Source organism: Pangasianodon hypophthalmus, chromosome 27 (assembly GCF_027358585.1).
Source record: "Pangasianodon hypophthalmus isolate fPanHyp1 chromosome 27, fPanHyp1.pri, whole genome shotgun sequence".
NCBI classification, from domain to species: Eukaryota; Metazoa; Chordata; class Actinopteri; order Siluriformes; family Pangasiidae; genus Pangasianodon; species Pangasianodon hypophthalmus.
This window is the reverse complement of record NC_069736.1, coordinates 13,427,271-13,449,600: the sequence shown is the minus strand read 5'-3', so window position 1 is coordinate 13,449,600 and position 22,330 is coordinate 13,427,271. Positions and strand designations below refer to the sequence as shown.

At 39.1% G+C, this 22,330-nt stretch overlaps 1 protein-coding gene across 5 annotated transcripts in view; it reads left to right on the top strand.

Annotated features, from left to right (window-relative positions):
- Positions 1-22,330, top strand: part of zswim7 (zinc finger, SWIM-type containing 7) — a 34,101-nt gene that overhangs the window by 1,054 nt on the left and 10,717 nt on the right. For all 5 annotated transcript variants that reach the window (XM_026922485.3, XM_026922481.3, XM_026922483.3 and 2 more), the window contains 2 exons: positions 9,626-9,647; positions 10,766-10,868. In XM_026922485.3, the coding sequence (XP_026778286.1) occupies positions 9,626-9,647; positions 10,766-10,868 (125 nt within the window). The remainder of the gene's footprint in view (positions 1-9,625; positions 9,648-10,765; positions 10,869-22,330) is intronic.

The following is a 22,330-nucleotide window of genomic DNA, read 5'->3' as shown; positions in this document are numbered from 1 at the left end:
CATAAGACAAAAAAAAGGAGCTTGTCGTTGTTACAGAGAAATGGGAAAGTTATATAGACCCATGACAGAAAACCTACTGTCTATTACAAAGTGCTAACAGCTGAGACTCCTTCCATAAATGTTACATAAATGTTTCTTAAAATAAAGCCTCACCATATCAATGCTTACTAGGGGTATAACGATACATTGTGACATGATGCATTGCGATGCAAGAAACATGGAAACGTGCAATGTCAGGATTCTAGTAATTTTGCATGTTGCACTGTTTGAACACCAGAGATCCCAATCTGCGCATCCCATAGAATTAAAATATACAGAAGTGACCAATAGGCCGATAGTTCTGGATTACAACAACTGAAATGCATTATACATTATACAGTTACATGGCCGTATAACAATTAAGAGTTCTTCAGTAGCTTTCAAACAACACCAGACAACAACACTACTTCTCTCCCACTCGTAGAAACCTCCACTCTATCTCCCCTTCCTCTATAGCTTCCTGCACCCTATCATCCCTTCCCAACCCTGACTCCTTTTCCTCCCTACCATTGGAGCTAGCCACAGAGACTTTCCTCTCCTCACTTTCCTCATGCATGGACCTCCTCTGCCCTCTATCTTCTAAACCCAGGAAGATTTCCTGCCCTGTTCCTTGGCTATCGGATGTGTTATGCAGCAATTGGAGAGCATTAAGAACAGCAGAGAGAAAGTGGAAGAAATCGCAACTCGACACAGAGCTTGCCTCTTACTGTGCTCTCCTGTCCAAATTCTCATCTGAAGTGACTTCTGCTAAGACTGCCTTCTACAAGGAAAAGCTGGAAACCTCTGCACAAGATCCTCACAAGCTCCACATCATCTTTTCTAAACTACTCATCCCATTGACTCCTCCTGCTCCATCCTCCCTGACTGCTGAAGACATTTTATGATGAGAAGATTGAAAAAATCTGCCAGACATTCACTTCTACCCCAACTCCAACACTACACACTGAGGATTCTCCTTCTCATTTGCTGGCACATTTTTCTAAACTAGCAACAGAAGAGATCCTGCAAATCATCTTGTCCTGCAATCCTACCACCTGCCCATTGGATCCACAATGCTCCAGACCATCTCTCAAGACCTCCTCCCTTCATCAGCACTATCATCAATGGCTCCATAACATCTGGTCACATACCAGCCTCATTCAAGAGAGCAAGGGTTATTCCCATCCTGAAGAAACCCACTCTGGATCCCTCTGACATCAGCAACTACTGAACGGTATCACTTTTCTCTTTTCTTTCTAAAACCCTTGAACGAACTCTCTACAATCAACTGTCACTCTATCTCTCACAGAACAACCTCCAAGATCCCAACCAGTCTGGCTTCAAACCGGCACACTCCACAGAGACTGCCCTTTTGGCCGTTACTGAGAAGCTACATGCTGCTAGATCAGACAAACTGTCTTCCGTCCTCATCCTCCTTGACCTTTCAGCAGTGTTTGACACAGTGAACTACAAGGCTCTCTTGTCCACCCTCCTGAGCCTAGGAATTCGTGGCAGCATGGCAATGTTTGCTTCCTACCTGGAAGGTCGGTCATATCAGGTGACATGGAGGGGATCTACATCTGCTCCCCACAGACTCTCCCCTGGTGTCCCACAAGGCTCAGTACTTGGTCCTCTTCTGTTCTCCCTCTATACTCGATCTCTTGGTGGGGGCATATCCTCAGATGGGTTTTCATACCAGTGCTATGCGGATGACACTCAACTCTTTCTCTCCTTCCATCCCTCAGATACTCATGTTTCTGCTCGGATATCAGCATGTCTGGCAAACATCTCATCATGGATGACAGCTCATCAGCTGAAACTTAATAGCAGCAAAACTGAACTGATGTTCATTCCAGGCGATTTATCCCCATCTCAGGATCTTGCAATCTCCCTAGACAACTCTCTGATCTTGCCTTCGGTTACTTCACGCAACCTTGGGGTAACCAAGGACAATCAACTGTCCTTTTCCTCTCACATTGCTAATCTGACACGCACATGCCAATTTCTCCTTTATAACATCAGAATTATTCGTCCATTTATTTCCACACAGGCCACACAGGTGCTTGTTCAGTCCCTTGTCATTTTGAGACTGGACAACTGCAACTCACTCCTGGCAGGTCTGCCTCTGAGTGCCATCCGTCCTCTGCAACTGATCCAGAATGCTGCTGCATGACTGGTTTTCAACCTTCCTAAGTTTTCCCACACCACCCCATTGCTACGCTCCCTCTACTGTCCTGCTGTAGCTGCCTGCATCAGATTTAAAACACTGATGCTTGCCTACAAAGCCAAAAACGGACCAGCACCCACTTATTTCAAAGCACTTATCACATCCTGCACAGCACCACGCTCCCTCTGATCCTCTAGCACTGCTCGACTGGTTTCACCATCTGTCAGTGTACAAGGAAGGCATGCATTGAGACTCTTCTCTGTTCTGGCACCTAGGTGGTGGAATGAACTTCCCCTAGATGTCCGAACAGCTGAGTCACTGGCAGTCTTCAAATGGCGTCTAAAGACTTAAAGTACTTAAATTAGCACTTTAAAAAAATTTATTTTCTGAGCACTTGTCTATTACCTCCCCAACAGAGTTTTTGGATTGATGGTATTCCTAGTTTTTGACTTCAAAGCACTTCTGTAAGTTGCTCTGGATAAGGGCATCTGCCAAATGCCGTAAATGTAAAAAAAAAAAAAAAAAAAAAATGTGAAAACCAGAGACCACAGAATTTGGGCATTTTAGCCGACTTTGGAGCTCTATTTCTTCATAACGACTTCTCATTATGTTTCATTATGTTTCATTTTCAAAGTCTCTAGGGCAACATTTTTTTGGAGAAATGTACAGTTAGGTCCGGAAGTATTTGAACAATGACAGAGTTTTTGTGATTTTGCCTTTATACACCACCACAATGGATTTGAAATAAAACAGTCAAGATGTTTTCGAACTGTAGACTTTCAGTTTTATTTTAAGTGATTCCACAAAAATATGGCATTTACCATTTAGGAATTACAGCCATTTTAAGCAAAGTACTTCCAATTTCAGGGGTTCAAAGGTATTCGGACAATTGACTGGCAAGAAGTTAACTGACCAGGTGTGGTCCATTCCCTCATTACTTCAAGACAAATGAAACAGATAAAAGGTCTGGAGTTGATATCAGGTATTGAGTTGGCATTTGGCAGCTGTTCGACTGGAGCTACCATTATGAAGTCCAAGGAGATCTCAATGCAAGTTAAAGAGGCCATCATTAGGCTGAAAAAACAACCTAAATCTATAAGAGTGATAGCAAAAACCTTAGGTGTGGCCAAATCAAGGGTTCAGTGCATTCTTAAAAATTGGAATAAGATTCTTTGGACTGATGAAACCAAGATTAACTTGTACCAGAATAATGGGAAGAGAAAAGTATGGCAAAAGATAGGAACAGCTCATGATTCAAAGTATACCACATCATGTGTCAAACGTGGTGGAGGAAGTGTTATGGCATGGGCATGTATGTCTGCCAATAGAACGGGCTCACAGGTGTTTATTGATGATGTGACTGCTGACAGAAGTAGCAAGATGAATTCTGAGGTGTATAGGGCTATACTCTCTGCTCACATTCAGCCGAATGCTACAAAACTGATAGGACGCTGCTTCACAGTGAAGGTGGATAGTGACCCTAAACATACTGAGAAAGCACCTCAAGACTTTTTGAAGGCAAAGAAATGGAATATTCTTCAATGGCCGAATCAGTCACTTGATCTCAACCCAATACAGCATGCTTTTCACTTACTGAAGACAAGACTGAAGGCAGAAAGACCCACAAACAAGCAGCAACTGAAGGTGGCTGCAGTGAAGGCCTGGCAAAGTGTCTCCAGGGAGGAAACTCAGAATTTGAGTTTTGAGAACATGGGCTCCAAACTTCAGGCAGTCATTGACTGCAAAGAATTTTCATCCAAGTATTATGCCATATTTTTGTGGAACCTCTTAAACTAAAGCTGAAAGTCTACACTTTGACCATATCTTGATTGTTTTATTTCAAATCCATTGTGGTGGTGTATAAAGGCAAAATCACAAAAACTCTGTCATTTGTACAAATACTTTAGATCTGACTGTATTTATTTTTAAGATGTGATCAACCTGTATTACATTTTGTTTACAACATGTAAACCTCTGTTCGTAGCAATTTGTGATTTATTTATTTTTATACAGGCAAAAATGCATATTGTTTTGTATTGTTAATGATTTAGAAATAAAAAACGGAATCTTTTCAGTTGTATTTTTTTCTTCATTCAAATTTTCAGAGAATCGAATCAAATCACAAATGCAGTATTGTGAATCGATTTTAACCCCTAATGATTACAGAATTGGAGCTACTGACAAAGCACTGTTACAGAAAATGAATCAATACCTAGCGATTCGAGAATGCACACAGGTGGCATACAGAAAAGTAGTCAAGACCTTCTGAGCAATCAGATTCAAGAATTCAACAATGCTGGGGTATAAAGTCATATTATAAAACCATATGTGAATGCACTGTTGAATTCTCAAACCTGATTGGTTCCAACGTGTTGATTATTCTCCTGTAACACCATACCCCATTGTGTTTTATCCTTTATGTAAACCGTAGTGAATTTTCTTTCATGAGTGTAGGCCTGCACACTTGATTGTATCCTTCATTTCCTAACTAGCTAACAGTACAGTGAAATCCTGTGCCATCTACATGGCAGTTCATGTTGATTTAAGTGCTTCAGAATATTAATAAGGAAAAATCACCACGATTAGTGTTTGTATATGGCTATATTGCAGTTTCTAAAAATGACACAAGGTGGAGACACAGTGATCAAACGAGTACATCCAGAAGCTTATGGTGTCTATGGATGTACATATCCATTAATGCAAACACCAGATAGGCAAACTGATAGACACTTAGACCTTTATTGTCAATTTAATGCACATGTACAGTACAATGAAATTGGATGGCTATCCTTAGCCAGTGCAAATAGCTTAAAAATACTGTTAAAATAATTAAATAAATAGAAATAAATAAAATGCAACCAAGCTAAAACACTAAAACTAAGCTAAAAATACACCCGCACTTACAATACACAGATAATACACATCCACATCCAAAATACACATCCATATTTACAATGTTTAGTGTTCATGTTTAGTGCCACGATGGCTTTGGCATATAAACAGTTTTTGAGTCTGTTGGTTCTGGATTTTATTGTCCTGAACCGCCATCCAGTGGGCAACAGTTCAAAAAGGTGATGACCAGGATGTGTGATGTCCTTGAGGATGCTGCAAGCTCTTTTGAGGCAGCAAGATCTGTAAATATCCTCAAGGGAGGGGAGAGAGTGGCCAGCTAGTTTTTCCGCAGTGGAGATGACCCTTTGGAGTGCTTTCTTCTGAGCTGCTGAGCAGCTGGAGAACCAAGCAGTAATGCAGTAGCTCAGTACGCTTTCAATAAAGCACTGGTAGGAGGTCACCAGTAATCTGTCATCCAAGTTGTTCTTCTTCAGTGACCTCAGAAAATGGAGACGCTGCTGTGCCCTCTTTAACAGTGTCGTGGTGTTAGTGTTCCAGGAGAGGTCATCATCCACATGCACACCCAGGAGCCTGAAGTTCGAAACCCTCTCCACACAGACTCCATTTATTTATAGGGGGTGTGGATCAGCTTTTTTCTTCCTGTAATCAATGCTAAGTTCTTTAGTTTTTGAAGTTTCAGCACCAGATTGTTCTTTGTACACCATGCCGCTAGCCTCTGGACCTCATCTCTGTACGCGATCTCATCTCCTCCAGGTTTATAATAGCATTACTGGGGTGTGTGGCGGTGCAGACATAGAAATAGAGAGTATAGAGTAGGGGGCTCAGCACACAGCCCTGAGGAGAGCCAGTACTGAGTCTAAGAGCTGTGGAGAGGTAGGGGCCTCTCTGTGGGCGATTTGACAGGAAGGCAAACGTGCTGAGCCCTGCGATTACTGCAGCATGGCACACGTTTGAGTTTCATCTAGATAATATTTGCATGCTATGCATACTTATCTTAGCTACATACTTAAATGGGAAGTCAAAGTTGCGACGGTTTCTATTGAATTGAAAGTTGAAATCTGACAGTGTGTTTCTTATTTTTTATAAAGAAAACCTTTCCACAGCTTCTACACAAATTAAAACTGATCAGTGTCACAAAATACTCCATTTTATTCAACACTTGACTCTGACAAATCAGATTCGAGAATACAACAGTACTGTGGTCTGAAAGAAATTATTGCAAATGTTGAACTTCCAGCCAATCAGAAGCTAGTATTTTCAGTGCCTATGGTTTAAGTGCTTACGGTGGCTCTAAAAATAGAGGTTGACGTTGAACTGCTCTGAAACAGAAAATGCCCATCCCTACTTATGACGGTCTTTGGGAAATTTCTTACCATTTCTCCAGCTCATATGCCATAATGAGATTACAGTGCTGAGATTTGCTCTCGCACTGTTGATTTGTCAGATGCTTTATTAGACATGTACTAGTGAGGCAGAATTCAACCCAAGCAGAAAGCTATTACTGGAGCTGACAAATGTACAAGCGTTGCAGCACTGCACCAACATTTTTTTTTCTCTAGGCTACAGGCTGTATGCACCAAGATTGTGTTATATTTGGTCGAGTGACAAAGGCGGTGGTCTGAGATGAGTTCCCCAGGTATTAAATTGTACCTTTTTTTTTTTTTTTGGTGGTGGAACATGAAAAAAGCTCAACTCTAAAAACTAGCCTATAAGAGGCACATAAATGAAAAGTCCACCCTGAAACACATTAAACATGTTTAAATTGAAAAATTTGTGGTGTGTTTAGCGATTCTGGTGATAATATTTTTGGCCGGTGCTATGCATTTGTCGTTCTTGTGAAAAGATAGCGGTGCTGCTCTGATGTCACAGGGGGATGTTATTGCTAGTGTAGGTGTAATGGTGTTTTATAGGAGAAAATATTAAACAATCACAAACATAAGTGATTTGAAAGCGGTCAGGTTTTGCAGTGAAAAACAAAAGAGCAAGAGCTTTTCTTTGCAGCAATCATACTAATGAGAAATCCAGCGTAAAAGTATCGGACACACCAAACCTTGTCAAAGTTCCAGAATGCAATGCATTAGTTGACACAGCAGAGACTCAGCTTGGATAGCTAGAGATCTACAAGGTGACGAGCGTGATGATGTTGATGATGGTATTAGCGTGAAAGTTGAAGCTTTGGAAGCTGACCTGTTTGAGCAGAGAGAGGTGGATAGACTAAAGCATTAAAGCGCCACTGCATCACTCCTTTTATGTAAAGATGAAGCAAGGGCTAATTTCCACTGGCACCGCTATCAGCAGTTAGTCAATAGGTATTGTGGGTAATGTAGGTAACTGTTAACCAAAAGAAGTTTAGATTTAGCTCAGAAATTTACTACAAAATAAATTTTGGACTCTTGATGATGTTAATTATAAAGCTTAATTTGCAAGTCATTCAGAATGGAGGTCCAATTATGTACTTTAAAATCAATACACGATATTCAGTTTTTCACTCAAAAAAAAGTTCCTGTAATAGCACCAACCCAGCAACAAGGAAAGAAACAGTTCATTACCTTTTTTCCTGAAAGTGTGAGAAAAGCAATCTGTTCCCACAGCTGGGTGTCAAATATTGTGACTGGCTAAACTTGTCATGTTACTTCCTACGTCAGGTTTCACAGAGGTTCGGTATGCTGTGGTGTGCAGACGAAACAGATCGTTTACTAGATACATGGAATGAGTGCACGGGTCTACAAGCTTTAAAACATTTTTTTTTTATATAGAAGTTTGTAGCCTCAACTGAAAGCCTTCTCCTGAACTACTGCTCAAACAATTAAGTAAACACATCTTGTCTCACATATACAGAAGAGATATGAAACTACGCAGACAATTTATGATTTGGAAGAAAGTGGTCTGTGAAAACCTGCAATGATGACATCCTCCCCCAAACAAACAAGCCTCGAAATCTTGGGCACAAGTCAAAACTATCACCAACTGACTATAAACAAGAGCAAAATATATGTAGGAAGAACAATCAAAGAGATAAAAAGAGAGAGAGACATAATGAAACACACACACCCACCCACACACACACAGGTTTAGAGAGATGCGTAAAGATCAACACAACTAAAAACAAAAGGTCCTATTGGTTCTAGCCTCATATGAGCTATAAAGGCTAATCACAGCAGTCAAATAGACCATGATGCAGTTTTAGAGCTGAAAACCAAATAATCATGTAGCTGCAGGGAACACAGATTAAAACAGAGCATGTGTACAGAGACAAGCATGTGACAGGACATGCAGAGGAAGACCTATAGCACACACATAAACGTCACAGAATGCCTGAGGGCTTCCTGTTTTTGCATTCGTTTGTATTTTTACGTGACGTACATGTTTGCTCACTGTCCTCTGCTCAAAGTGCTGTACAGGTCTTACAAAGCATGTACAAGATCTCACTGTCGAAAGGTATCGATCAGGAGAGGGGCAAAAAAGAATGTCCAAAACCAGGGAACACCATAAAGGCCATCATTAACAAGCACCACACTGACAGAGTTACCACGAACAGGTGTCCCTCTAAAACTAACGAAAGGCCAAGAAGAAAACTCAACACGGAGGCTGTCAAGAGACCTACAGCAACATTAAAGGAGCTGCAGAAATATCTGGCAAGTACTGGTCACTCCCTGCATGTGACAACAATCTCTTGTATTCTTCACATGTCTGAGCTATGGGGTAGGGTGACTAGAAGCCCTTTCCCATGAAAAGAAAACATCCAAGCCTGCCTGCCTGCCTGCCTGCCTGCCTTGTGGTCTGATGAGTTCAAGGTAGAACTTTTTGAGCATAATTCTAAAAGTTGTTTGACACGAAAAAAGACAGCTGATCACCCACTGAACTCCATACCCATGGTGAAGCATGGTGGTGGCAGCATCGTGCTATGGTGCTGCTTCTCTTCAGTTGGGACTAGGGCTCTAACTCAAGATAGAGGGAATCATGTATAGCTACAAATACCAATCTGTATTTATACCAGCATGATAATGACCCAAAGCATAAATCCAAGTCAACAAAGGAATGGCTTCAGAAGATGATCAGCTTTTTGGAATGGCCAAGTCAGAGCCCATATCTAAATCCTATTGAGAACTTGTGGAATATCTGCAGAGGGCTGTACACAGGAGACCCTCTCACAACTCGATATATGTGGAGCATTTCTGTAAGGAAAAATCTGTTGGTTGTAAATTTAACAGGGCTGTGTATACTTTGATTTCCGCTGTATCTAAAACATATATATGCTTCAGATATACGTTGATATTAGATGTGAAGATTAACTGAAGCTCTTGACCTGTATCTGCATGATTTTATGCATTGTGCTGTTGGCGCATTATTGGCTGATTGGAAAACTGCATAAATGAGCAGGTGTACAGGTGTTCCTATTAAAGTGGACAGTGAATTATATTTCATCACTGGATGTTTACCTAATGTTACTTCAGTGTGACCAAAATATTTTTAATTATTAATTACAAACACCTTTAGAACAAACTAATGGGCTTTTAAACCTAGCTAGGTTTTTGCGTCAATAAACTATTGCTCGTCATTTGTTTTCTTTTTTTTTCCCCCTTCTAGTCCCTGATGAGCTCCTAATAGCGTGAGTATATATTTGTGTTATAATTTTGGGTCTATTTATCTTGTTGTTTTGACCGCTGTGCCATTCCAGATAAATTACGTAATTATCCCCATTTTCATGATCACGACCACACTAATTTGATTCCACTGAACATGAACTGCTACACATCTTATCTGTTTTCATGCAGTTGTTCCAGTATTAAGCTTAAAAAACCAGGGTATTTCTAAGGCTGCTTATCTTCCCAGCACCCATTGCCTCGTTCCAAATGTTATTTTCTGAATAAAAGCACCCGAGAAGCCACAGTAGCAGTCATCCTACAGTTCCAAAGGGAACATTAAGCCAAACAAACATCATGATTACTGCTAGAAGTTATTGCGTGCCATTTTGTGGTCAGTGAGAGACAGAAGGTGTGCAAATGGGAAAAGCTTGGTGGTTTGAGAGTGCCATCTTTCTGCCACAGTAAAAGTCGTCGTGGCTTTTAGCTCAGACCGACTGGTTTGTGGTTGGATCAACCGAGTCGTTAGCTCTAATGGAAAGAAAAGATGACCACGTTAATATCAGAGCCTGCGCCCTTTTTTGGCTTTTATCATAATTTATCATTTTTTGGTGAAACTTCCTTTGTGGGCGAACACAAAGATCCGAGTTGAAGGACATTCCCATTTATGGTCAGAGTTGTTCTAATTCTACTCAGCAAGCAGCTTTCACTCACTGTGTCGAACTGAAAGCCACCAGAATGCAAATCAGCTCTCTGAGGAGTAAAGCAGCCGTTCTGTTTTCAGGTGCTTCCTGCTTGCTTGGAGCTTGATTAAGTTTGAGGTTAATAATTGTGACATGATTCTTGTAGTTTAGTTACTCATTGTATGTACACTATGATCATTTCAAAATAATTTCCCCTTCATTTTTCTTCTGTTTCACCTGGATAGAGAAAGACGGCTTAAACTCCGTACAACGTCTCAAGTGAAGATCAAGTTAATGAACAGTTCTCTTGTAGCAAAGTCTAATAATGTTAAGAATGTTTTTTTTTTTGTTTTTTTTTAACAGCTGAGGTCTGAAATCCTTAATTCAGAGATGTTATGTGTATCAGTTTATCTCCTGTCTCTGTATACCTGTATCTCTGTATTTCTGTCTCTCTGTGTCAGGTTGAGGTTTATATTCGGCTCCTGCACTCTGCAGGCATTAGACCTGGTGGATCAGCGCGCTGTAACGTGTGTGTCCTCGCCCAGTGGCCGAGTAGTTTTCCAGGTATGACAGGACTAAATCCTACATAGTCTTCAGGGAACAATCTCCATGGACAAAAAAAAAATCATTAATTACATTTTTATTTTTCATTTTTTATCTTTCATAGTTGATGGATCAAATTGTTCTGTTCACCGACATTTGACAACATTGAAAAAATGACTGATTTTTTTTTTTAAATAATTTTTTTTTTTTTTGTGGACCACCACGTGTTTTTTTGCAAAAAGATTTATTTATTTATTTATTTATCTTTATAAACCTCCATAGCCCCAAAACCACCACCTGTGGTGCTTAGAGTAGGGTTAACCAAAAGAAAAGATCAAGTAAATCTACTTTAATTGCATTTTTAGATTTCATTTTTATTAAACATGCTAATCTCTTTTGCAATCAATGGAATAAATTGTTGAAAATGATGATGAAATCTTTTTCATAATTTTTATTTTTTGTTATGGACCGCCATGTGTTTTATATATTTTTTTATTTATTATTTGAAGAAAAAACTGAAACATTTTTGTTAAACACAGTTGATGGAACAAATTGTTCTATCCAAAGACATTTAAAAACCTTTAAAAAATGTTTTATCATTTTTTTATGGTCTGTCCTATGTTTTTGTTCCTTTGCTGATTAGTCTAGGCTCCCCCTACACCAGCCTGAGGTTTTTTGCCCTAGACCCCGGCAGGATGAGACTGAGACTGTGTGTGTGTCCTCTCATCGTTGCCATGATTATCACTTAGACCACAATGGTTCATATAAAACCTCTCCCTCCACAATTTCTTTCCACCCCTCTTTCTCTCTTGTGCTTGGCATTCAGTGGTCAGTATGACAAATTTCCGCTAAACGCCCACTGATGGACTTTTAGATGGAAAAAAAAGACAATAAATGAGGAAAAAAAATGGGCTGTTTTAAGAAATGCAATGATCTAATTTCCTTTGTTCATCTTAAAGTAAACCTTCACCCATCGGCCAAAATGAGAGATCATTCTTTGTGCAGTTCTTTTGGTTGGCCAGTAATCTGATGTCTGTCACTGAACAAACATTTCAAGGTTCTTCCAAGTTCTTGTGATTAATCATCCATAACTCAGTGATTTACACTCTGACGAAGAGTTTCTGTGTGCAATTCCTCAGTTTACCCCCTTCCTGAGTAGTATTTCACAACAAAATGGTGAATTCCATGTAGAAGCCGTGAGATGTGTTAACAGTGTGTGAAAGCTGACCGTTTGTAAAAGAGAAACATGATTCACTGCAGAAAAAAGCACTAAATTCTGGAATTTGCTTTTTTTGGGGGCTTCTTTAAAGAGCTAGCAACACATTGTGAATTTTTATCCTGTAAGAATTGAAACACAGTATTACAATTCTCTATGTAATAAATGCTATAGTGATAGAAATGCTGAAGTAAACTCTCCGATAACTTAACACCAATGTTGGTGTGTTAATTTTATTAAGTAAATATTTGGCCCCATTTTATAATTTTCATGTAAATAAATGATCTGATTGCAATTTATAAGGTTAATATAGAGATGTATGCAAATGTTTATGCATCCCTGGCTGAATTACATGTTTTGTCTGCAAACATTGACGCACAGTTACTTTATATTCGATTAACTTAAACAGTAGGGGAAAAAAAAATCATAATTCTGGCAAGTTTGGACACCCTTCCAGTTGTAAAGTCTCAGAACTTAATTAACTAGGCCGTAGTTGACCCATTAGGACTCGTTAGGCAGGTCAAGATTTGCCATTAGGCATAACAATTCCAGAGTGTAATAAATTCTCTGATTCTACTAACCTTGTGCTAAAACTCAACAACCACAAGCTCCTCTAAGCAGCTGACTGAAGATCTGAAAATGAAGCTAATTGGCAGGGGAAGTCTATAAAAAAGATATTAAAGTGCTTGCAGCTCACACTTTCCATTGTATGAAAGGTCATTTAATGGCAGTTAAGGAGAACTGTGTTAGCCAAGACAAGATCTAGAAGACCAAGACACCTTTCAGATGCAACTTCCAGTATGCTGAACAGAAAGGTAAAGCAAAACCCCCATATGACACTAAGGACCTGCAGGATAGTTTAGCTGACACAGGAGTTGTGGTACACTGTGCTACTGCATGGAGGAGTCATCAGAAAGAAAGCTCTCCTGTGACCTAAAAGTGCCAGAGCCATTTTGGAAACAAGTGCCGTGAACTGATGAAATAAGAATTGAACTCTTTGGACACAATCACCAAAGGTATGTTTGGAGAAGCTTCTGATGAAAAGAACACCTTGCCAACTGTTAAGCATGGGGGCGGATCTCTTATGCTTTGGGATTGTATGGCAGCCAGTGGCCCTGGCAGCATTGCACGGATAGATGGAAGAATGGTTTCCAGTAAATATCAACGAATTATGGATGCAAGTATGACCCAGTCAGTCAAGAAACTGAAGCTGAAAAGAGATTGGCTTGGGCAGTACAATGATCTAAATATACCTCAAAATCCACTATGAACTACTTCAAGAAATGCAAGCTGATACTTTAGGAAAAGCCCCTAAAAATTCCCCTGACTTGAATGACTGCAAATATGTAGGTAGATTTTAAACATGCTATGCATTCAAGACCAATAATATCTCAGAACTGGAAACATTCTGCAAGGATGAGTGGGTGAAAATTCATTAAACTAGAATAGAAAGACTCCTAGCTGGCTATATAAGTTTTTGCTAGCTGTGATATCTGCCAAAGGGGATGCTACTGACTTCCAAAGTTTTGCACATGCCACAGTTACTGTTTTTTTTTCTCCCCAGATTTTTAAGTTACTCAAATATAATGTAACTCTGCATTAACCTTTGCAGTAAAATGTTATTCTTTAAATAGTTTGCTGCAGAAGTTATGTTTACGTCTTTTCACTTCATAAATCTTTAAGCATTTATTCTATAATCCAGTCTCAGAAGCTTTTAGTACTAAACATGTATCATATGGAACAATTACTGTGCTAGCTCAGCAGGTTCTTTTAAACATGCAAACAGCAGCCTTATCGTTGTTTGTTAGACGTTCATTTAAAGAAATCTAGCAGCACAACTTGGTGCTTAGGATGAAATATGTTACACAAGGTTATTATGCAATTATTTATATATGCAATATTCAAGGAAAATTTACAAGACCAGTGAAATGAACAGATCAGGCATGAACATAGAATGTAGGCGGAATGATATCAGAGAGATGGAGACTGAAATCAGTGGAAGTCTCTCTCTCTCTCAGCTTGCAGACGATCTGTCTCCTAGAATGTAGGAGTCTCAATCTTTTTATTCCCATGAGTGTACTTTGAGGTTCCTATGGTACCATTGACTGGGATGTGCACTGTTTTACAACATGAGATAAAGGCTATACTTGGTCTACACTTCCCCTTCTTGGGGAAATCTATCAGGATTAAAATTCAAATGAAGCTATAAACCAAGGCACAGTGGCCAGTGGGGTCCCTGCAGGACAAATTCGGCATCTTTTTAGGTATGATAACCATCGGTAAACTGAGAGTTGCCATTTTGGACAGACCAGATGGCCCTGCTATGTGTATGTGTGTCACATATAGCTGAATATAAGGTTATATTCTGGAAATTATATTTCCTGACTCTGTATGTAAATAGTAATGTACTGTTTAGACACAAATACAAATGATCAGTAGTAGAAATTTGTCTCTCTGACTCATATTTCTGACTGGACTGTTCTGACCAGTGAGAACCAAACCAAACCAGCCAATCAACAAACACAATTTGAGCTTGGTAGTAACCTGATAATGAGTTTGACCCGAATTAAGATATTGTATTATTCTGTTTATATGATCACATCAATAATTTGGTAACTGTTGCAATAAGATAATGACCATCGTACTTTAACATGTATGTAAATTTGGATTTCTTTCAAATCCTTATGTTGATATAAAATAATCTCTGTCTAGCCAGATCAGCTAGTTTTTAATTAAAGGTTGCCTACTTGGTCAGTTAGCAAGGCTTAGTTAAATATTAGCTATTAGCCTTTAATTACATTTGGATTAAGCAAACAGTACTGTACAGTCATGGATTTGCCTTTCAAAGCAGTAGAAATGAGTGTGTATTAATAGAGTTAAAGTCTCCCTACGACATGTTTTTATGAGTGAATTCTTAATACGGGCAATTAAATTTGAGACATTCCCAAGCCAACTGTGAGATATAATCTCTCCAGCGGGTCCTGGGTCTACCCAGGGGTCTCCATCCAGTGGGACGTGCCTGATACAGCTCTAGTGTGAACTGACCAGGGGGCATCCTTGTGAGGTTCCCAAACCACCTCAACTGCTTCCTCTTGAATCAACCTGAGGAGCAACCCTGAGGAGGAACCTCATTTCCACCCCCTGTACTCTTATTCTTTTGTTAACTACCGACAGTTTGTGACTAGAGGTAAGGATAGGGAAGTACGTTGACTGGTAAACAGACAGATTTGTTTGAAAACTGAGCTCTTGCTTCACCTCCACAGACTGGTATAGCGACTGTAACACTGCTGTCGCTGATCTGATCCATTTTTTTCGATTTCAAGCTGTCTTTGTCCATCTCTTGTGAATAAGGTTCCAAGATATTCAAACTCCTCCACCAGGGCCAAGGTGTCTTCCCTCACATGGAGTATTTCCTGTTAGCATATTTATAGAATCTGGATTCATGGACACAAAAATGCCCTTTTTTGTGCATATAAAGTAATGTATTATTTGTTTTAAAAATATGTTCTCTGAAACCAGCTTTTGGCTCTAACTAAATATTTACAGAGGAAAAATACCACAGACATCATTACACATTTCTTATTCCCACACTATTTGTTAACATTGTAATTCATGTCTAAATCCAACATTGTCACCTTCTAAATTTCAGATATTTCATAACTATAACATTGAGTAAGTGGTGCTGAAGTGATCTTCCCTAAACCAATACTGAGGACATGTTTAAAGCTGGGAAGCTCTGGCGTTTTTTTTTTTTTTTTTTTTAATTTCCGCTTATTAAAAATGCATAGTAATGCCTTATAGCTCAGTGACCTTGCAATATTATAGGGCAGAGGCCAATATTGTGGTAATAAGCATATGATTAGTTATTGAGCTGTTCATAAAATACTGTTTAATGTGTATTTAGAAGCTATATAGTGACCCCTATAATTGTCAAACTACATTTAAAAGAAATTTCTGTGTGTGTAGTAATGGAGAAGCATCTTTGTAAATCTTATCATGCATCCAAGACATTTATTTCTTCAAAGTATTTAAAAATATGAGCATTTTGAAATTTGGGAACTCTTATTCTCTCCCCTTATATGTTGCCTCACAGGGCAGGGTAACTTTGACGTAAAGTGCTAATCCAGTTTCCTCTGTGCTAGGTCTTCAGAAAAATCACATGAATTTAAAAGAGGAATTTAAAGCTTATCTTGAATATTTTGACTGTTATTATTTCCTGTGACACAGGTCAGGTAATTTGAAGATTGTGTTAATAGCAGTACTGTCAGTGCTCATGCTATGTCTCAGTATTTCCATTACTTTTAATGCAATAAGTGTATTTTGGATTTGAAAGGAACAGGTGTAGGTGGCGGTGCTTTACACGCATTAGCTCTTGGTGGAAAATGTGTAGCCGAGCTTGCCTTTGCCTGTGTGTTCTATCTTTCAACTCATGTGCAACTCATGTCCGGACATTTGAGTGTATTTTGAATGTGGGTATTTGAATTTTCATACCAGACAGATTTAGGGCATGGAAGTCAACTTTTCAGTCAGTAATATTGCTCAATGCATCATTCAATCAATGCACATGAACTTGTCAGATTCTGATAATGAGAATTAAAAGTACTTTAACTTTTTGGCTTTTGCACTTTGCGCCGCATGCGAGCTAATAAACAGAGCGTGTACGCGACCCACATTGTACCCAACAGTATTTATATTTAGTCCCTTTCACTCAGAATAATAGAATATTTTTAGGGAGCCAGATAGCACGTTTCCTCTCATTCAGGGCCATTTCTCCTCCCTCATGTCTCAGACTCTGAGAGGAAGAGATTTCATTAATATCTCATTTCACTTGTCATCCTGTATGAGGATCAGTGAGCCTAATAACAAGCTGCCCCTGGGCCAACATGCAGCTGTGCCCACATCCCAATCTCATTGCATTCCCACTGCCCTCTGCCTGTACCCTTTATTTCACTCTGACCTTCACATGAACGTGAAAATTAGAGGCTATAGGCGCGTTTTGGCTGAATGTTGATTGTGGTTGATCATGCTGGAGGTTGATGGGATGCTGTTAGATGAGAAGATGAAGCTACTTACCTTTAATATATTTCTCTTTGTTTGGGTATGATGGAAGAAAAAACATTATTTTTAGTTCTATAGAGTAGGTTTAGATCATCTGAAATATCATACCCTGTAGCAACAGACGACTGACTCGATGGACGATTCTGGTGGAAAATGGGAATATTTGTATTCACTACAATCATAAAGTAAACACACAGAGCACATTTTCATGTCTGTTTGAATATTGTCTCTCTGTTATAGTACTCAACTGGGCTATGAACTCCAGAGTCTGGTACACTTCTCATCTCTGTGTTCAAGGTCGTCAACTTGCCCTAATAAAGTTTCCTAACTTCTAGTCCACAGTAGAGATAAATGAGGAAGTTGCTGGTATGATGCACTGATATAATGATATACTGAATAGTATCAATAATAGATATCTGTGTGATGTGACGTGGATGACCTTTTAGTTTATGACTAGCCAAATCTCACAAGTCAATGCTGACTACCAAACAGATACCAGAACTGTAGGAAGTGCTGCAATGTTGAAAGCTGAACACTGGCGTTTGACTAAAACATCATGTTTCACAAAGTTTTTTTTTTTTTTTTTTTTCGTTTTATTTGGTATTGTCAAGCTAGCTTACATAATCAATAAAAACTGCAATGAAGTGACTGAAAAAATGTGATAAGGCTATTTATACCATAGCGCTGTTGAATTCTCAGATCTCATTGGGTAGATTCATTTTGTTGATCAGCTCTGACACTAGCTCCGGCTGTAATTCAAATCACAGGTAAATATTAATGCGCTCGTTCTACTGCGTTATCGTTTCCATACTTACATAATTCGCAGGGTCTATGCACTTAAGCTAAGCCTAATAATAAACAGAGTAGAAATAAAAATGTGTTAATTAGCAAAGATATAGCAGAAGTATCTGAAGTCACCGCTTTCAGGAAAGAACACGTTGTGCATTTATTTTTGCCTTAATAACTTCATGAGAGAAATAAAAATAGAGGCGGGTGAGGGAACTACTGTTTAAAGCTGCTGTAACGTAAGTGATGACCGGAAGTAACTTATCTTAAGGAAGTTCCACGTCATTAGACGTAAATATGAGCAACTAAAATGTGCCAAATTAAATAAAAAAAAAAGCACTCTCGATCAGTCTAGTAGAGGTTCATGCCTGTATTAATAATGTTACCTGAATTGCAGATGATGTTACTTAATCTTGGATTATGTTTCTTCAGTCTCTGTGGTGTGAAGCACAGTTATCTTATTGTTGCTCTTTTCAACTAAGACATGAAAGCATGAGCACATACCCACACTTCTGTTTCCTGACTCTGTAGTCTCTAATTTAGACATGTTTCTTCCTACTTTGTCGGTTAGTGTGCATCTGTGTGTGAGTGTAATATTAAAGTGGATGAAACTGAACCCACTATCTGTGTCAATAAGTTATAAAATAATTTTTTTTTTTTAGTTCAGGGTGGTATGTAGACAGATTTTCAATATATCTAGTTATCCTGATGCAAACGGCAGCCCATAGACTTTGAAACAGAAGGCATAAGGCTCATAAGGCAGTTGCTATGAAGGGAGCAGTAAGTAAACTTTACTGACATACAGTGGGGTCCAAAAGTCTGAGACCGCTAGTGAAAATCTCTGTAATATATTTGTAATGAAAATTTTTTTTATCAGATTTCAGCAGGAATGTAAATGAAAAGTACAATCCACGTTAGATCAAGTCCATCTGAGTGTTGTCTGAACACCTGCTTCAACGGAAGAGATATGACTCAAGGGAAAGGGTAACCTTTTGTCCAACATGGTCAGTATCACAAGTTTGCCTAAATCTTAAATATATTGAATATTCAAGATATTAAACATTTCCTTTCTGTGTTTTAAATTTGTAAAAATCTTTGTCTAACTTTGAGTGAGAAAAATTCTCAGATTTTCAATATGGTGTCAGACTCCAGTGTCTGCTAATGCTCACTAACCGTAATATTTATTAGACAAGATGGACTTTGTGTTCCTTCATTCAGACATCAGGCCAGAATTTTAGAGGAAGCCATATCCCACGAGCCCATTCTCCATGTTAAATTGCCCAAAGCAGGAAAGCAGTATTTCACCCGAATCAGAGTCAGGAATTAATTAGGCGAATTCAGCTGAATCAGAAACTACTTCCTTTTATCAGTGCCTGATTTGGTTGCGGACGTGAGAAAAAGCATGTCCAAAAAAAATAAAATAAGGCCACGTGCTGAGCTTTAATGCTTTAAAAGCTTTCCTCAGCATTAGTCTTTAAAGACTTTCCTCAGTTTCCCATGTAAGGGTGAGCATCTCTAACCGGCAGCAACACATCATTTAAGTCCGTTAGCTCACTGACATTAATGAATTAGCTGGCCTTTGGCTTCTGGCAGATAATACCTGGTGTTTGTCACGCTGGCTGCTTTCAGGTTCTGTGCTGATCTTTTCAATTGACTAATGAGGTGGCCATGTTACACCATCGGCTGTTAAGGAGGTGGATGAGGAAATGGAGAGAGGTCAGGTGAAAATATATCGCTCTTCAAATAGGAACATGTTGATCAGTACAGGTATTATTATAGTGTCACTAGTATCAAGTAAGGAATAACACACAACAGACTGTGCTGTTATTTGAAAATAATGCATGCTGAGGGGTGTGATGAGACACAACGCGCAAGTGGAGTGCCGCTATTATTTTCATATAACAGTATGGTCTGGAGTGTGTTATTCTGCTTTTACCATAGCAATTTTCCAGCAATTACAATTTCTTAATGGACGCCACGTCTGATATTTTAAGTTTATAGTTAGATTTAATGTTGTGAAACGTCCGAGAGACAAGTTAGTTCCTGTTCTCACTTTGTTTAATCGTGGCTATAACATCATTCCCTCACCAGCCTCTTTCTCTCTCTCTCACTCAAAAAAAAAAACCTCACAAAAAATGAATCTTGTCATTTTATTGAGAAACCAGAAAGTATAAACTCCTCTGTCCTGAAGACTCTTCTGTGCTGATAAACTTCGCAAAGCACCATGACACTTACAAAGCACTAACACTTGAGACTCCTTCCATAAATATTATAAATGTCTCCAAAAGAAAAAACCTCACCACATCAATGATTATATATTTTACTTTGTTTAAACAAGTTTATTTTTTAAAAAATACGTTTATTATTAGTCTTAGATGATGTGGAGCATCTGCTATTCATTTTGCAGACGGAACTACTGTCTGAGCTGTGCTGTTATGTGAAAAAAATGCAGACCTTCTGGCCAATCAGATTCGAGCATTTAACCATGCTATGGTATAATACCATTTAATTTATATTCTCCTTTGATTAGTTTATTTTTTAATTGTCTCTTATGTGTTACATCCTGTTGCAACAAAGAAAAAAGTGATCTGCTTCTTCAGCCTGTATTTTATATCTGTTTGATGCAATGGGGTGATGGCAATGATATATATTTTTTTACTTTCCAGTGTTTACTCTCATTTTTTAAACTTTAATCCATGGCTCTTTTACTTTAATGAACTTGAGTCGTGAACAAAGCGTGGACGGTAGTGAGCGATGGTAAAGGAGACACGCGTGGCTCAGTGCTCGCAGAACTGAAGTGCTCGTCACTGCAAATTCACAGCACCTAGCATTCATTTTTAATAACCCCACACGCCGATACTGCTCTGTTTGCTCAGATCGGCCATCCTCGCGCTCTCTTTTAAAAAAAGATACTGTTTAAATGCCAAAGTTTGAGCTGTGAGAATTGAAAAAGACGTGCTTCTTAGGACCATAGGATGCTTTTGTATAGGCTCGAGTGTGGTACAACGAGTGTGGTATTAATGTAGGATATCACATCATCCAACATGTTTAAAGGTTGATTTATGCTCACATGAGGTATTATTAGTGTCTTGGTTTGATTTTGCATGCAGGCTTTAGACCCTCTGCAGCTTCGCTCTGCCACACATCACGAGCAGTACACAGGATGAGGAAACACCAGGGTCACTGATCTCTGAGCTCACTGAAGCTGAGTGAAAGAAATATCCTGTAAAGTTCACACACACATATCTGTGGCGACTGTGACATCTCACATCTTTTCAGTTTTTCAATCACATCCCATCTTTTCAAGGACTGATGGTTCAGTTCTCTTGAGCTTTTCTGAACTTTTAGTTGATTTGTTTAGATTGTAAATTTCACTCGGCGTTGCTGGTACTTTCAGGAACAAGACTTGGCCATTTTGTGCACATCCATCCTCTTTAAAGCTTTTCTACTGCTACTAATGTAGATTCTAGCTTCGTTTCAATCACATAAAGGAATTTGTGTTTATATTGGTAGCAGATAGTAGGGCTTATCTCTGTCCCTCTTTTCTTCTCTGTGTGATGTAAAGTGCTTTTGTATTACACCTCTTGTGTAAGCTTTACCCTAAACATCTCCAGTCAAGTGCAATTTCCAATCAGTTGCAACTTTGGAATATTCGCTTGTAGTGAGTGTTGTGGTAAAAGTGGGAGAACGTTTCTAAAAATCCTGTTTGTGCAGGTTGTTGTTTTCATATTAAACCTGCACGTCAGGTATTTTACAGATCTGGCAGGTTTTTGAGGTTTTCATTATAACTTTTTTGATTTATAACACACGTGGGATATGACGTCTGGATCAGTTGCTTGGCAGTCACGTCTCTCTCTCTCTCTGTCTTGTGTAGAAGAATCAGATGCGGTTTATGAATGCCTTTGTTGGAGTTGCTTTCTGCTGTGTCTGATTGTGTTGCGCTGAAAACGTTACCCCTAACCCTGTCATCGTCTTTGTGTTGAGCTGCAAATGAGTACAAATATAGCAATCGAAGAAATTCTATCTTCTTGTTCCTCATAAATGCTGCTTTCTTTTATGTAGGCCCCTCTGCATTGACGTAGTCCCCGCATTGCCTCACATCCTTTAGTCATGCTCGCTGACGAAGATGCTCAGTGCACAGAAAAAGGAAATGCTAAATGGGACCAATAACAATTTTATGGAGGGCGATATTTTCCCCATTGTGGTACCAGAATGGAATCTGAATTATATGGCAGTGAAACAAAGCTGATTCATTTGGTTTGGAGAGACTGAGAAATCGCCATGATCCCATCCCTTATAGCAAACTGGCTGAATCCCTGCTGCGTAAGTCCTGCAACTTCCCACAGACCCACAGCGAGACTCTCCCATAAGGACGATCAGGGCATTTACACTGTCTGATGATGGATTATTTGTCACCCCTCTA